We start from the raw sequence: 14,954 nt of genomic DNA, 5'->3' as shown, positions 1-14,954 counted from the left end.
AATAATTGCTGTCTTCTCCAAAAATACTTATCATGGAAGAAAATTCAGAAAGTAATAGGCTCTGTTATGGAAATGTTTGTTTTATTACATAAATTAAATATTAAAAACTCAGAAATGAGTGTAAAACCCTTATTTTAGAAATTATAATACTGAAACTTAAGGATGTCAATTTATATAGGGTCACACATATCTGAGGTAGGATTTGAACCTAAATTCTTTGACTCCAAAGCTTGTATTCTTTCCACTATATCATAATTCTTCCCAAGTTATAATACTTGTAAAGTAATTGATGTTTTTGCTTTTCTCTTCCTGAATGTTAATTGTTAGAGGGAAATATTAGATGCTCCACATGTTGTTGAAACCAATAGATCTTGCCAAAAATAATACACAAGATAATTATAATTATGATTTACATTTAGCTACCTTTTTCCTCACGGCCACACTGTGAAAGTAATAACTGAAGAAAATTTCCTAACAATTAGAACTATTAAAATGGGATATGGAATACTTTACAAAGAATGAGTTCTAGATTTGTCTGTGGGAGGTAAAAATTCAGAAGATGGACGGTCAGTTGTCAGTCAGCCAGTTTATTACTACATGCTAAACATCCTGCCTTTGCAGAAATATTATAACAGAGATTTATATTTAAGGAGATGATGGATCTAAACAAACTATGAGGATCCTTGCAACTTTCAAAATGTTAGATTTTTTATTTATTCTTAGGATTTGTTGAGAGGGTCACTGATGCTGTGAGGATAGGCTTAGAGTGGAACAATCTATAAGTCTTTTAAACAAGAAACATTTATTGAAGCTCACATGATTTATAGCTCTATATGAAGGGATTGGGGTGTGGAGAGAAGAGGTTTAACTTTGATCACAATAACATAGAAAGATAATCGACTTCTCTTTTGCTTTAGAGCAAACAATGCCCTGCTATCCCCAATCTAAGCATCACAGAATCAGAGGAATGGAGAAAGCACTGAATGTGTTACCTCTTTCAATATTTTATAAAGTATCCCTTATAATACAAATAATATGAGTCTAAGTCTTCAGTTCTCAAAGACTGATCCAGGAAAACCTAGGAATCTCTAAGATCCTTTCAGGGAAGGTCAATGAAGTCAAATATATTTTCAAATGATGCAAAATACTTTAAATTTGCCTAATTTGACTATTATAAATATTGATAGACATAACTAATGTAAACAAAAACTTTTAAGGTTGTCCTCAATAATTTTTAAGAGTGAAAAGGAGTCCTGGAACCATAAACATTTGAGAATTGCTGCTATAATTAAATAGATCTGCTTTTTTTTCTTAACAAATGTCCCAGAATGCATATATTTAAATAAGTTTGGCTCTTTATGGTTAACCCTTTGGGATTCCTGAAAAAATGATAAAGGAATTTCATTAGGGATCATAGTAAAACCAAAATTCTAATCATGGTTCTTTCACTTATTAGTTGTGATGCAATTACCCAGTTATTTAGCATCTTTGTGTTTCTTCTTTTTTTTGTTAAATGGAGTCAATAAATCTCTAGTACCTATCCAATAACATTACTTTGAGAATCAAATGAGATAAGCCATGTGAAGGACTATGAAAATATTAAAATACTTTTAAAATAGCAATCATGATTGTTATTTTTTTTTTGGTAATGGAATATACTACATATGGGACTGACTGTGGAGCCAAAAATCCCTGGGCCTTACCTCTATCAGTTGTGGAGACATATGCAAACTCTTGAAATTCTTTATGATTCTAGGTACCTCTATAAATTTATGAACATATTGACAATGTGTCAATATGAATAGGTAAAAGTAATTCCACAAATAGTTTCCTCCAACAATGAAATAGCAGGTGCAGATAAAACATTTTATCAATATCATCATTATTATTATTTATTGGATCATTTATTGATCCATTTATATCTATGATCTGTTTATTTCAGACCATGTAGCAAGTTGTTTTTTTTTTTTTAATGTCATGAAAGCTGGTCAAAAGCCTATTGAATAAAGTGAGTGAAGAAACTAGATAACATCTGTTAGGATCTATGACAAGATGTGACTATATACAAGATGTAACAAGATTGGTTTTTTGTGTAGTTCATAATTATACTCTGAAGATTATTTTTCTATTGATTTGAGCAATGACAATGTCATTGGATATTAAAGAGAATGTCTTTAAAAGCCAATATTCACTTGGATGATGTTTTGAGACCTTTCAAACAAAATAATTCTTGTTGCTTCACAGACAATAAGTAGTCTCTTGGGATATGGTGTTAAACATTAGGAATACTAGGATAATATTGCTAACAATATTTATGAATATGTGTATATATTATAATATTTATGTATATATACATATATACAATGTATAAAATGCAAACCATGTACAATTATTAATGGATATATTTCAAGATAAGCCTGTACATACTATTAGTATGAAGAGAGGAAAATGAAGAGATACAAAGAAAGGGAGTTGGAGAAAGGTGGAAGACAAGGTCAGAAAGTAGGAGGGAAGGAGAAAGAGGAAGGAGGAGAAGAAAGAGGTCATCAAAATATCTTATGGGTTTTAAAGCCAACCTTATAACCGTTCAACAAATAATATAATCTGAGTGTAAGTTTTCTTTTAAGGTTGTTTTAATGAACTAATGACTAAGATATAAATTATCAAGTACTATCTAAATTCCAGGTATTATCATGATTTTTATTTTCTTTACTTAGCTGAACATATTCATCTTTTCAAATCTATCTCATAATGAGCACAAATTTGAAGACACTATCTTTGAAGTTTCTGACGAATGTGAATTGGAAGGGAAATAATTTTCTTTAGAGAGTATTTATGGAATATAAAAAACTGTGGAACTAATTCAACTAATTCTCCCCCCCCCCCCCCCCCCCCCCGTTGAATAAGTTAGCAAAGTCAATTTTGCTCCTGCTTTTCTCATTTCTAAACATGAGTTAATATAAAAATATAAAAATAAATCCATCTTTATTTCTGAAACACCTACAATGTTTCATTCACTGTGTCAAGTCCTGGGATTAGAAATAAAAAGAATGAAGCAATTCCTACTACCTAGGAACTTATATTCTGATAGGGGAGACAATTTATGCACATACAGTCTAAATATAAATAAAATATATACAAAGTAGTTCAATTTAAAGTAATTTCATAGGAAAGCTTCACCAGTTGTGAGAATCAAAAAGGGCTTCCTTCAGAAGATGGTGTAGAAATGCATCTTACAGGAAGAAAGGGATTCCACAAGGGAAAGCTAAGGAACGATTTACTCTAGATTTGTTAGATGGCCAATACAAAGGCATGGAGATGGTAAATGAAATTATGTATATAAAATGGATAGGATGGTAGTTTTATTGGATCCCAGAGGTAGTAGTTCTTGTTAACAACTGGAATTTATATACAATCTGCAAGCATATCACACATTATATAAAATGTTCTACTTTTATTTCAACACCAGCTCTTTGAAGTAAATCATTAAAATATGACATTATTATTTCAATTTTTCAGATGAGCAAAGGTTCACAAAAGTGAGGTATCTTATCTAAAAATAAAGAACTGCTATATGGAAGAAATACCATGCAATCCTGATCTCAACTCCAGCGAAACTATACTTCATTCCACCAAGAGATTGAGCATGTACCCTCTAACATTCCAGTATTTAGGCCCAGGAGACAGAGTGGACTAGAATTCTCTGGGATATACTCTTAATTCATGTTTTCCACTCCAGTGAGGAGCCAGCTAAAAATAAGTAAATCTCTCATCATCTTTGTCCCATCAGAATATGGTTCTTGGGAATAAAATCAATTCCTGTCCTTCCCTAAAGAATACCATATTAAAATTAATACCGCAGAAAAGGGAAGGAAAAAATAAAATTCATTTGAATATTAATGCTTAATAGTTAACATTTGTTTTTAGTGCTTTTACTGTGTCAAGCATGGTACTAGGTGCTTTATTGAGGCAAATAAGGATTAAATGACCTACCAAAGATTACGCAGCTAATCTTTGTCTGAATCCATATTTGAACTCAGATCTTCCTGACTCCAGACCCAGTGCTTTAACCATGGTACCATTCATTTGTCCTCACAAAGAATATAAGTATTGCGAAATTGCTACATGAAGCCTTCTAAGGCAGAAAAGGTAATATTAAAAGAATTAGGAATAGTCCATTAAACTCAGGGATTTTATACTCTGATTGTTTGGTCATTTAGTTACATTTGACTTTTGACTCCACGTGGGGTTCTGTTCGTATAATAGAATGGTTTGCCATTTGCTTTTCTAGTAGATCACCTATTGTTAGAACTCTTCATTATGATGGGTCTATTTTTTAGTAATTTTGCATAACATAGTTTACTGTTTCATCGAGCTATACAAGTCCCTCTACCATGACCAGTCAGTGATAGAAGAGGTTCATATTCTAGCTAACATGAATTAAATATTTTATTTTAGGATATTAACCTCTTGTAAGGAAAAATCTTCATCCTATCATGTCAGCTTTACCTAACAGCACAGCACTACCATCCTTGACCTTCTTTCTGACGGGTGTTCCTGGACTAGAATATGCTCATACTTGGATCTCTATCCCTTTTTTCTGTCTGTACATAACAGCCCTCTCTGGAAATGGTATGATCTTGTTTGTCATCATCACTGAACCAAGCCTTCATGAGCCCATGTACTATTTCCTCTCTATGCTTTCCACCAGTGACCTAGGTTTATGCATTTCCACACTAGTGACTATGCTGCGAATATTCTGGTTCAATGCCAGAGAAATCAGTTTTAATGCTTGCCTAGCTCAGATGTTTTTTATTCATTTATTCACTATTATGGAGTCTTCAGTCCTCTTAGCTATGGCCTTTGATCGATTTGTGGCCATCTCCAACCCCTTGAGATATGCTACTATCCTCACAAACTCCAGAATCATCCAAATTGGAATTGCAATTGTCACTGTTGCAACAGTAATCTTAATACCCCTTATCCTGCTACTTAAACGCCTCTCTTTCTGTCACAGTCATGTGCTTCGTCATTCTTATTGCTTCCATCCTGATGTGATGAAACTCTCCTGTTCAGACACCAAGATCAATAGTGCATTTGGGTTGACTGCAACAATCTTAGTTGCTGGAGTGGACTCCACATTAATCCTACTCTCCTATATACTGATCATCCGCTCAATCCTGAACATTGCATCCCCAGAGGAACGCAAGAAAGCCTTCAGCACCTGCATCTCCCACATCACTGCTGTTGCTATTTTCTATATTCCATTGGTCAGCCTGTCCTTTGTCCACAGATTTGGGAAACAAGCTCCTCTCTACTTGCCTACACTTATTGCCAATATGAGCCTACTCATTCCCCCAGTGATGAACCCAATAGTTTATAGTGTAAAGACTAAAGAGATCCATAAAACTTTGCTCAAAGTTCTTTGTCCTAAGGCAGTCCGAGTCTAATCATCAATAACTCCATGCAACCCAGGCATAGAAAAAAATCATCCAATGAGAGTTTTATTTTATATGGTATAATTTTATAATCTTAGAATTTAAAATAAATTTAGAAATTATATAATCAGCCAAACTTCCATTCAAGAAGACTATAGTATCCATTTCAGAGGATTATCTGCTCTCCTTTTGAATTTTGCCTGCCATAAGGAACAGCTATATTTTTTATGCAGTCTCATCAAATTTAAGATAGTTCTAGTTGTTACAGAAATGATACTTTGTAGTTTTCTCCAATTGAAACTATTCCTACCTTCTTTATCTAGATTTATGTGTTGAAGCTTAATTTACTATGAAAGCCAAGATATAACTGAGATTTTTTTTCCCTTGAGCTTTTAGTTCCTTCATATTGGAGAATAAAACATTTCATATTCTTCCCACAGGTCTTGAAAAAGTTCAAATGGTAATAAATCATCTCAATTTTTATTTTACACACTTTAGTCGATCAACAAATGATTTCTCCTGAAATTACCATTTACTTTGAATTCTTCAAACTCATGATTAAGACCTTTGATTGTTGCATCCTTAAATACAAACTACCATGACACGTAATTATTTAACCAAATATTATTCATGACAATATTTTCTCTCTCCTGATATGATTATTTTCTTCAAATAACTTTTAAAGGCCTAATATAATATAAATAACAATTATTTTTCCCACTTAAATTTCCATGTAGTTGCTAAGGCATAAAATTTCTAGTTTTAGAAACTCAGAGATGGAAAGGACTTTAAAAGTGATTTAATCCACCTCCCCTTTAATTCAGAGTTCCCTACTTTTTCATATCCAAGAGATCAAAGCCCCTTTGATCATTTTGTCACCCTAATATATAGTTTTTCTTTATCAAGTATCTTCTCTAATTTCTACAAATATAACCAAATCTTGACCTTTGGGAGGGAAAATTATCCTACCAAGCCTTATAGTTGATATTCTATATTTTGTATCTTCAAAATCAAACTCCTAAGAAAAGTAATCAAGCTGTGTCACCTTGATTTTCTCATTTATTATTGAATTATCTACTCTTTGCAAAACTTTTTTTTTTGCTACTACAACTTGAATAAAACTGATCTCTCCAAATGTAACGGATGATCATTTTTTTATAACTCCAATGATCTTTTCCTATTCCTGTTTCTTCTTGACTTTTCTATTGACTTTCCTCTTTTATTATTTCTTTCCTGAGATTTTGTGAAAATGATCCTGCCCTTCTGTTTTATTGAACCATCATCCATTTTCATCCAACAATCTTTTGTTGTATCCCAGGGAGCTTATTGTTCTCATTATTTCCCATATGTTCAAGCATCTTCTCTATGTAGATTACTTCCAAATCCACCTATCTACTACTCATTTCTCTACTGAACTCTAATATGATATCTCTGAATTTCTAATTAGTTGTCAACATATGAATAACTGGCAACTCAAATGAATCCAAAACTTACTTAATATTAATATTAGTTAATAATTAGTATTAATATTCCCCCCTAAACTATTCCCTTATCCTAACTTTTCTATTTTTGTCAGAGGCAAATAATATTAACCAATATTCAGAACCTATTATTTAGCAGGCACTGTGCACAGAGGATAGGAAAAGAAAAAAAAATGGAGTCCCTGCCTTCAAAGACTTTACTATCTAATGGGAGTAACAATATTCAAATATATATATGTATATATATAAATATATACAAATTTCATATATGTGGATAAATAATAAATAATTAAATGAGGTAAGCACTAGAATTAAGAGCAAATAGGGAAGAATTCTATTAAAAGATGGAATTTTATTTAAGACTTAAAGAAATACAGAGAGATCCACAGTCAAAGTGTAGAAAGCAGAGCTCTCAGACATGGGAAATAAAGAATATGTCTATAGCCAAGAGATAGAATGTCTTGTTCATGGAACAGCCAGTAGGCCAATATCACAGGATCAGAACTGGGAAGTGAGGTAAAAGTAGACTGGAAAGGTAAAAACAATATGGCTTACTGAACAATTTTAAATTCTAATTCAACTTAATTCCATTCCCTTTTCTTCCTTCACACAATAGCCACTGTAGTCCAACACTTCTCACTAAACTACAATCTCCTTGCCTAGAGGTATCAAACATCTCTGGTCAGCAATACATCTGTGTACAGTCTGAATCAGATTAAAATGTGATATTTAACAAAATAAAATAAAACAGAACATAATATGTATATTATTATCAGGTGATTTTTCTCAGAAACTATGTAGCCCAGAGGAATCCTTATGTATAGTTTAGCTTCTGAGTTTGATATTAATGTCTTAGACTATTGAAATACTTTCCTGACTTATATCCTTTCCTCAAGAATATCTTCTACATAATCCATGCTCCACAGTTATTAAATTGATATTTCAAAGGCATAGATCTGACCCTGTCATTTCATTGCTCAAGAAGCTTCATTGGTTACTTATTAATTCTGGAATTATGTAGAAGCTCCTCTGCTGGTTTTTACAATCCTTTGCAAGTCTTCAGAGACAATCTTTTCAGAGTGATTACACATTCCTCCCTTTTTTGTGTTGTTCTTTCTAGCCAAAATGGCATATTTGCTTTTTCATGCATATGGGATACTCCATCCCACCTCTGTGTCTCTTCATAGTCCCATTCTCTTCTCCATACTTGCTTTCTTACTCCTCCATCCTTGTCACTCTTCCTCTGTTTGTAATGCTTTGGCTCCAAAAATCTATCTCAGAACCCTCTTTCAGTGCTAAATTCATCTGCTTTTTGCAAGAGGCCCTTCTTAATTTTCCTAGTTTTTAGCATCCTCTTCTTGGTAAAATATTTTATGCTTGAACATATCATATTCATTTATCTACATTCATATTTTGTCTTCTGGTAAGGAAATAATTTTTTTTGAGATCAGCAAATAACTAATTTATTTGCCTATCATTTCTTTACAATCAACCATAACTGTCACCTTATAGCACTTACAAATTCTTATTGTAAAATTGAATGCAGGGTTGTACACTTAAATATTTAACATATGATTTGTGGAAGGAAAAATTATATTGCATAAACTTTTAATTTTAATCTGTATTAATAACATTTTCTATATCACTTTCTTAAGTCTAGATAATCAACAGAACAAATAAAGCCTGATTTATAATGTTTAAGTATTTATGAGTAAATGTTTGCCCTGAAATATTAACTCTTCTGATTCATATGAGCCAATCCATGTTTCTCAGGGATTCAAGTAAGTAGTATAGTCTTCACTCTTTCACTTTTGAAGTTTATGTATAAATCTTCAATCCACTTTATAGGCCTTGAACTCTTTCCTAAGTTTCAGTCACGGATTTCCAATTGCCGATTTGAATTCATCATTGAGATGTCTCATTGAGACTTTTAATTTGATATATTTAAAATTAACATGTCTATACAATAATTCCCTTAATTTTGGTATTATCAGGATCCCCTAATTCTTCCAGTCATCTTTACTGAAATTTGGGAGCCATTTTTTACTCCATTTTTCCTTTCTTTCTTTTTTCTTTTTTTGCTGAGGCAATTGGGGTTAAGTGACTTGCCCAGGGTCACACAGCTAGGAAGTGTTAAGTGCCCAAGAGCAGATTTGAACTCAGGTCATCCTGACTTCAGGCTGGTGCTCTATCCACTGCACCACCTAGTTGACCCTCCTTTTACTCCATTCTTTATTTCTTTTCCTGCATTGAAGCATTATTGATTCTTCCTTCACAATATTGTTTCACATTTATTATTTCCTTTTTATTTCACTATCAGCAACCTAGTTCAAATCTTTATCACAACTATTCTGTGTTATTCTAACATCTTTAATATAGTTCTTCTTTTGGGACTGAAGTTTATTTTCCTTCCAGTTTAGGAAGAGTTCAAATTCAGTAGTCTGACTTACCCTGATTGACTTGAATAATATACTTAAACTATTTTCCTGTTTCTTAAACTCTAAAATTTGGATAATAATAGAGGCTATCTTCGATGTTAATTGTGAAGAAGAATGAGATAATACGTCAAAACATTTAGTGAAGTGTTGCAGTTAATAAGTACTTTGATGTTGTTATTGTGATGGTGATGATGGTATACATAACAGATTAATCTTACTGATATATGGCACTTTTCACATCACTGAATTGCTCAAAAACTTCATTATTTTCCTATTGCTAGTACAAAGAGAATACTTAATATAAATCTTTCTAATTGATTGATATGTGAAAGCTTGTTATGTGGAAATGAGAAAAGTTTTATACAACTTGTTTTCAAAGTATAGAAACAAAATCATAGGAACCTATATGACACAAATTTAGAATTAGAAGGGATATTATTTATGGAGACAACTAAGGCTCAGAGAGTTTAAGTGATTTGTGCATGGTCACATGATAAGAGTAAGGATGTGAACTTAATTCCTATGAGTTCAAACTGTCTATACCTTAATAGCTGATTCTATGTCCAAAGTTCTATCCACCATGCCATTTAGGTGCTTTGGAGAAATTATGAAAAAATGGGTTCTTAAGAAACTTAAGATGTATATAAACTGATGGAGAATGCAATGAGAAAAGCCAGAAAAACATTTATGCAATAACAACTTTGTAAATATATACAACTTTGAAAGGTACTGGAATTCTAATGTGCTGTGACCAACTTCATTTTCAGAAGATCAATGATGAAGCATGTTATCTAATTCCACAGAGAGGTGAGGGAATCATGAGGAATGAGACAATTTTTTTCTAGATGTGGTCAATGCAGAAAAATATTTTGATCAATTATACACATTATTGGATTTTTATTTTATTTTTTTCCCAATATGGGAGGAAAAGAGTTAGGAGGAAGAAAAAATGAATTTGTTTAATAATAATCATTGTTGCCTTAGAAGTTAATGGCTTCTTCATGGAAAATTGTCAAGCAGAGGTTGGATAACCACTTATGAGGAATCTGATAGAATTCCGATTTAGATCAGAATTGCCATTGATGGGCTCTAAAATCTAATCCACCTCCAATCTCTTATGATCCTAAATAGTATTCATTACCCCTAAATTAAACATGGTGAAATTAGTTAACACTAATTGGTCACATATCAATGACATTTTGGGGGGACAAGACAATTGGGATTAAGTAATTTGCCCAGGGAAACACAGCTAAATATTAAGTACTTGAGGCCAGATTTGAATTTAGGTACTCCTGACTCTAGGAGGAGTCCACTGTTTCATCTAGCTTCCCCTAAGGCATATCATTTAAACTCATCAAATCTAAGTTACCTTATCTTTCAAATGAGAATATATTTGGTTCCTATTTTATGATATAAATCTGATAATCAAGTGAAATAATTTGTGTAAAGTTCATTGCAAACAATAAATCCTTATATAATCTAACTTTTGATTTTAACAGCATAAGAAGATACCAGCAATGAACTATCTCTACAGTATAAATGTACACCTGCTCTGAATCTTACAGTCTTCATGAAGCATCCAGGACACTGAAAGTTTAAGTAAATTATTTAGGGTTAGAACGCTAGGATGTGTCTAGGTTAGGAGTTGAATATAGTTCTTTCTGACTATGAGGTCTGCTTTCCATTTACTACTCCACATTGCCTTTAACTATGTGACTATAAGCAAGTCATTTAATATCTCAGCTCTAGATAACTAACATTAAATGATATAGAAAAGTTGTTGCTTTATGACTATGTCAAATATATCATTGGATGTAATTGTTCTTTGCATTTTAAACTCAGAACTTCTTACCATTTTACTTGAATGATTTGAAATTTGATAAACTTTCTGGATGTAATTTTCTTAGTAAAACTTGGTAAAATAAGGTGAGAGATGAAAATTTGTATCAGCAACTTGGATCAAAATCAAGTCATAATTATAAGGTAACAGAACTGTCTTTTTTTGGTTGGCCTCTAAAAAACTCTGAAAGCAATTCCTTAAGGGTATGTAATTTCCAATATATTTGAAATAAGTGATTTGCAAGAAAATGTCTTCCAAAATGGATATTTATCAGGATTATATTACAGAAATTTTTTGTGAAGAAACTTTTTGTTTTATAGTCATACCTCAGACACTGAAAGCTCAATAGTCCCTCCATACACTATATTAAAGTTTTAGAATACTCTGTTTCTATAAAAGGAGGTCAAGAATGAGACAAAATATGTGTGTGTGTGTGTGTGTGTGTGTCAAAGAAACAGAAAGACAGAGAGATGAAGGGGGGAGAGAGAGAGAGAGAGAGAGAGAGAAAGAGAGAGAGAGAGAGAGACAGAGAGATACAAACAGACAGTTAGCAGATGAAGAATACTGACAACAGGCTGACCTTGGTTGAGATCATATAACTAAAAGACAGCATCTGTCTAAGAACAGACAAGTCACATAACTTCTTGGGGACCCCAGGAAACTCTTGAGGACTATGAATTACAAACAACTTTCTGATTTACATTAGTAAGTTTTCAAACTGAATAGCAGGGAGTTCTCTGTCAAAGAAAGAAGAGAAGAGAAGAGAAGAGAGGACAGAACAGTACAGGAGAGCACAGGAGGAAAATGGAAAAAATCTTCTTCATAACTACAGGAAACTTTGTGATAAGAACTCAAATTCCATTCTTTACTTTACCTCTTAACATATAAGTGATCCTGGACTAAAAATTTAAGCTCTCTGAGTCTCAGTTTAACTGCACAACTTGATTGTAGTGCTATTCCTGCCCACCTCAGACAGATGTTCTGAGTATCAAATATGATAATAGTGTAAACTCCATTGCTAAAATTTTGATTATTTTGACTCAGATTGCCATAGCTTATTTAAAATACTGGATAAGAAGTTAAAATTCAATTTTCAGATGTTCTTGGATACCTTCTTCTATAGTATTTAATGTCCAAAATGCAAGCAAAGATTTAGGAGGCATGTGTTACTGAGAGAAATAAATTCTCTTCCACTTCTAGGCATTTGACATTGAAACTCATTTCCTACTGATATATCCTCCATTCTGTAGCGCTTTATTTCAGGGATTATTGATATTTGCCAAAGTATTTTTACACTGACTTTCTCCCTACTGAGGCAGGAAATTAATACAAGATTATGAAGTAGTAATCATGATGATGATGAAGACAGTGATAATTATGAAGACAAAATGCTATTCACATAATACTTTAGACTTACAAAACATATGACATATATGTTCTCATTTGCTCTTTAACAAAACTTAAAGTGGTCAAGAAATTATTACATTTTCCCCCATTTCACAGATAAATTGAAATTTATAGAGGTGAAATACTTTCTTCAATGACATTATCTATTTATTCCAAGTTCAGTCAATGAGCATTTACAAAGCAGTTACATGTGCCATACATTGATCAAAGAACAAGGGATATAAAACAAGGAAAATATTGACTCTTCCCTGAATGAACTCATATCCTAATAAGAGAAGCAATATGTAACTACTATGTAAATACAAACATGTTAAGATTAAATGAAATTAAATCTTCCCTCAGAAGGAAACCACCAGCAATCAGAAGGAAAAGGGGAAAAGAAAGGGGGTGGCTAATAGAAGGGAGAATCGAAGTAGAAGGGGGAAAAGAATAAAAAAGGGAGAGAGGCTGTAAAAGAGGAAATCTATTTGAGGGAGGGGGTGGTCAGAAGCAAAATACTGGAGAGGAGAAAAAGGGAGAAAGGAAAGAGAAAAGTATAAAGGGGGAAAACAAGTTGGCAGGAAACAGAGTAATTTTAACTGTGAAGGTGAATGGTATGAACTCTTCCATAAAATGGAAGCAAATAGCAGACAGCGTTAAAAGCCAGAATCCTACAATTTGTTGTTTACAAGAAACACATTTATAGCATATTGATACATTCAGAATAAAGGTAAAAGGCTGGAGAAATCTATTATGTTTCAGCTGAAGTAAAAAAAAAAAAAAAAAACAGTGGTAGTAATACTGATCTCAGATCAAGCAAAAGCAAAAAATAGCTCTAATTAAAAGAGATAAGGAAGGAAACTACATCTTAACAAAAGGTTCCATAGATAATGAAGTAATAGCAATACTAAACGTATATGCACCCAAATTCCTAGAGGAGAAATTAAGAGACCTGCAAAAATTAGAGAAAGCAAAACTATACTAGTAGGGGATCTCAACCTTGCTCTCTCAGAACTAGATAAATGGAACCACAAAATAAATAAGAAAGGAGTTAAGGAGTTAAATAGAATTCTAGAAAAAGTTACGTATGATAGAGCTTTGGAAAAAATTGAATGGAGACAGAAAGGAATGTACTTTTTTCTTGGCAGTACATGGAACTTATATAAAAATCGACCATTTATTAGGACATAAAAACCTCAAAATCAAATGTAGAAAGACAGAAATAGTAAATGCATTTTATTTTGGATCATGATGAATAAAAATTACATTCAGTAAAAAGCAGGGGAAAATATACCCCAAATTAATTGGAAACTAAATAACCTAATCCTAAAAAAAAAATGAGTAGGTAAAACATCAAATTATAAACACAATTGATAATTTCATCCAAGAGAATGATAATAATGAGACAACATACCAATATTTATAGGATGCAGCCAAAGCAGTTATTAGGGGAAATTTTATATGTCTAGATGCTTACTTGCATAAAATAGAACAAGAGAAGATCAATGAATTGGGTTTGCAACTAAAAAAGCTAGAAAAAGAACAAATTAAAAACTCCCAATTAAATACCCAATTTGAAATTCTGAAAATAAAAGGGGTAATTAATAAAACTGAAAGTAAGAAAACTATTGAATTAACAAAACTAAGTTGGTTTTATGAAAAAACAACAAAATAGATAAACCTTAAGTTATTTTGATAAGAACAAAGAAGATAATAAAATAAAATTATTAGTATCAAAAATGAAAAGGGAAAATTTTCTACCAATGAAGAGGAAAGTAGAGCAATAATTAGGTGTTATTTTGCCCAAGTGTATATCAATAAATCTGGTAATGTAAGTGATTAATACTTAACAAAAATACAAATTGCCCAGATTAACAGAGGAAGAAATAAATTATTTAAATTACCCAATTTAGAAAAAGAAATTAAACAAACTATTAATCAACTTCCTAAGAAAAAATTAAATTAAAAATGGATTTACATGTAAATTCTACCAAACATTTTAAGAAAGATTTATCCCAATACTGTGCAAAGTATTTGAAAAAATTGGGAAAGAAAGAATCCTACCAAATTTCTTTTATAACACTGATATTGTGCTAATATTGAAACCAGGTAGGATCACAAAAGAAAAAAAAATTATAGACCAATTTCTCTAATGAATATCAATGCAAAAATCTTAAATAAAGTATTAGCAAAGAGATTACAGCAAATGATCCTCAGGATAATACACCATTACCAATTAGGATTTATGCCAGGAATCCAGGACTGGTTCAATATTAGAAAAACTATTAACATAATTCATTATATCAATAACCAAACTAATAGAAAAATCATGATTATCTCAATAGATGCAGAAAAAGCATTTGATAAAATC

The 14,954-nt window shown here is 32.0% G+C and overlaps 1 protein-coding gene across 1 annotated transcript; it reads left to right on the top strand.

Annotated features, from left to right (window-relative positions):
- Positions 1–29: 29 nt before the first annotated feature.
- On the top strand, positions 30–5,450 carry LOC116422606 (olfactory receptor 51F2-like; the record flags this gene model as incomplete). Its single annotated transcript, XM_031961471.1, has 2 exons — positions 30–51; positions 4,504–5,450. Coding segments are annotated over 2 exons (969 nt in total), but the record flags the coding sequence as incomplete, so codon positions are not given.
- Positions 5,451–14,954: the final 9,504 nt, after the last annotated feature.

The sequence above is a fragment of the Sarcophilus harrisii genome, chromosome 3 (assembly GCF_902635505.1).
Source record: "Sarcophilus harrisii chromosome 3, mSarHar1.11, whole genome shotgun sequence".
NCBI classification, from domain to species: domain Eukaryota; kingdom Metazoa; phylum Chordata; class Mammalia; order Dasyuromorphia; family Dasyuridae; genus Sarcophilus; species Sarcophilus harrisii.
Note: the sequence above shows the minus strand (reverse complement) of the source record. Positions and strands in the feature narration are given on the sequence as shown.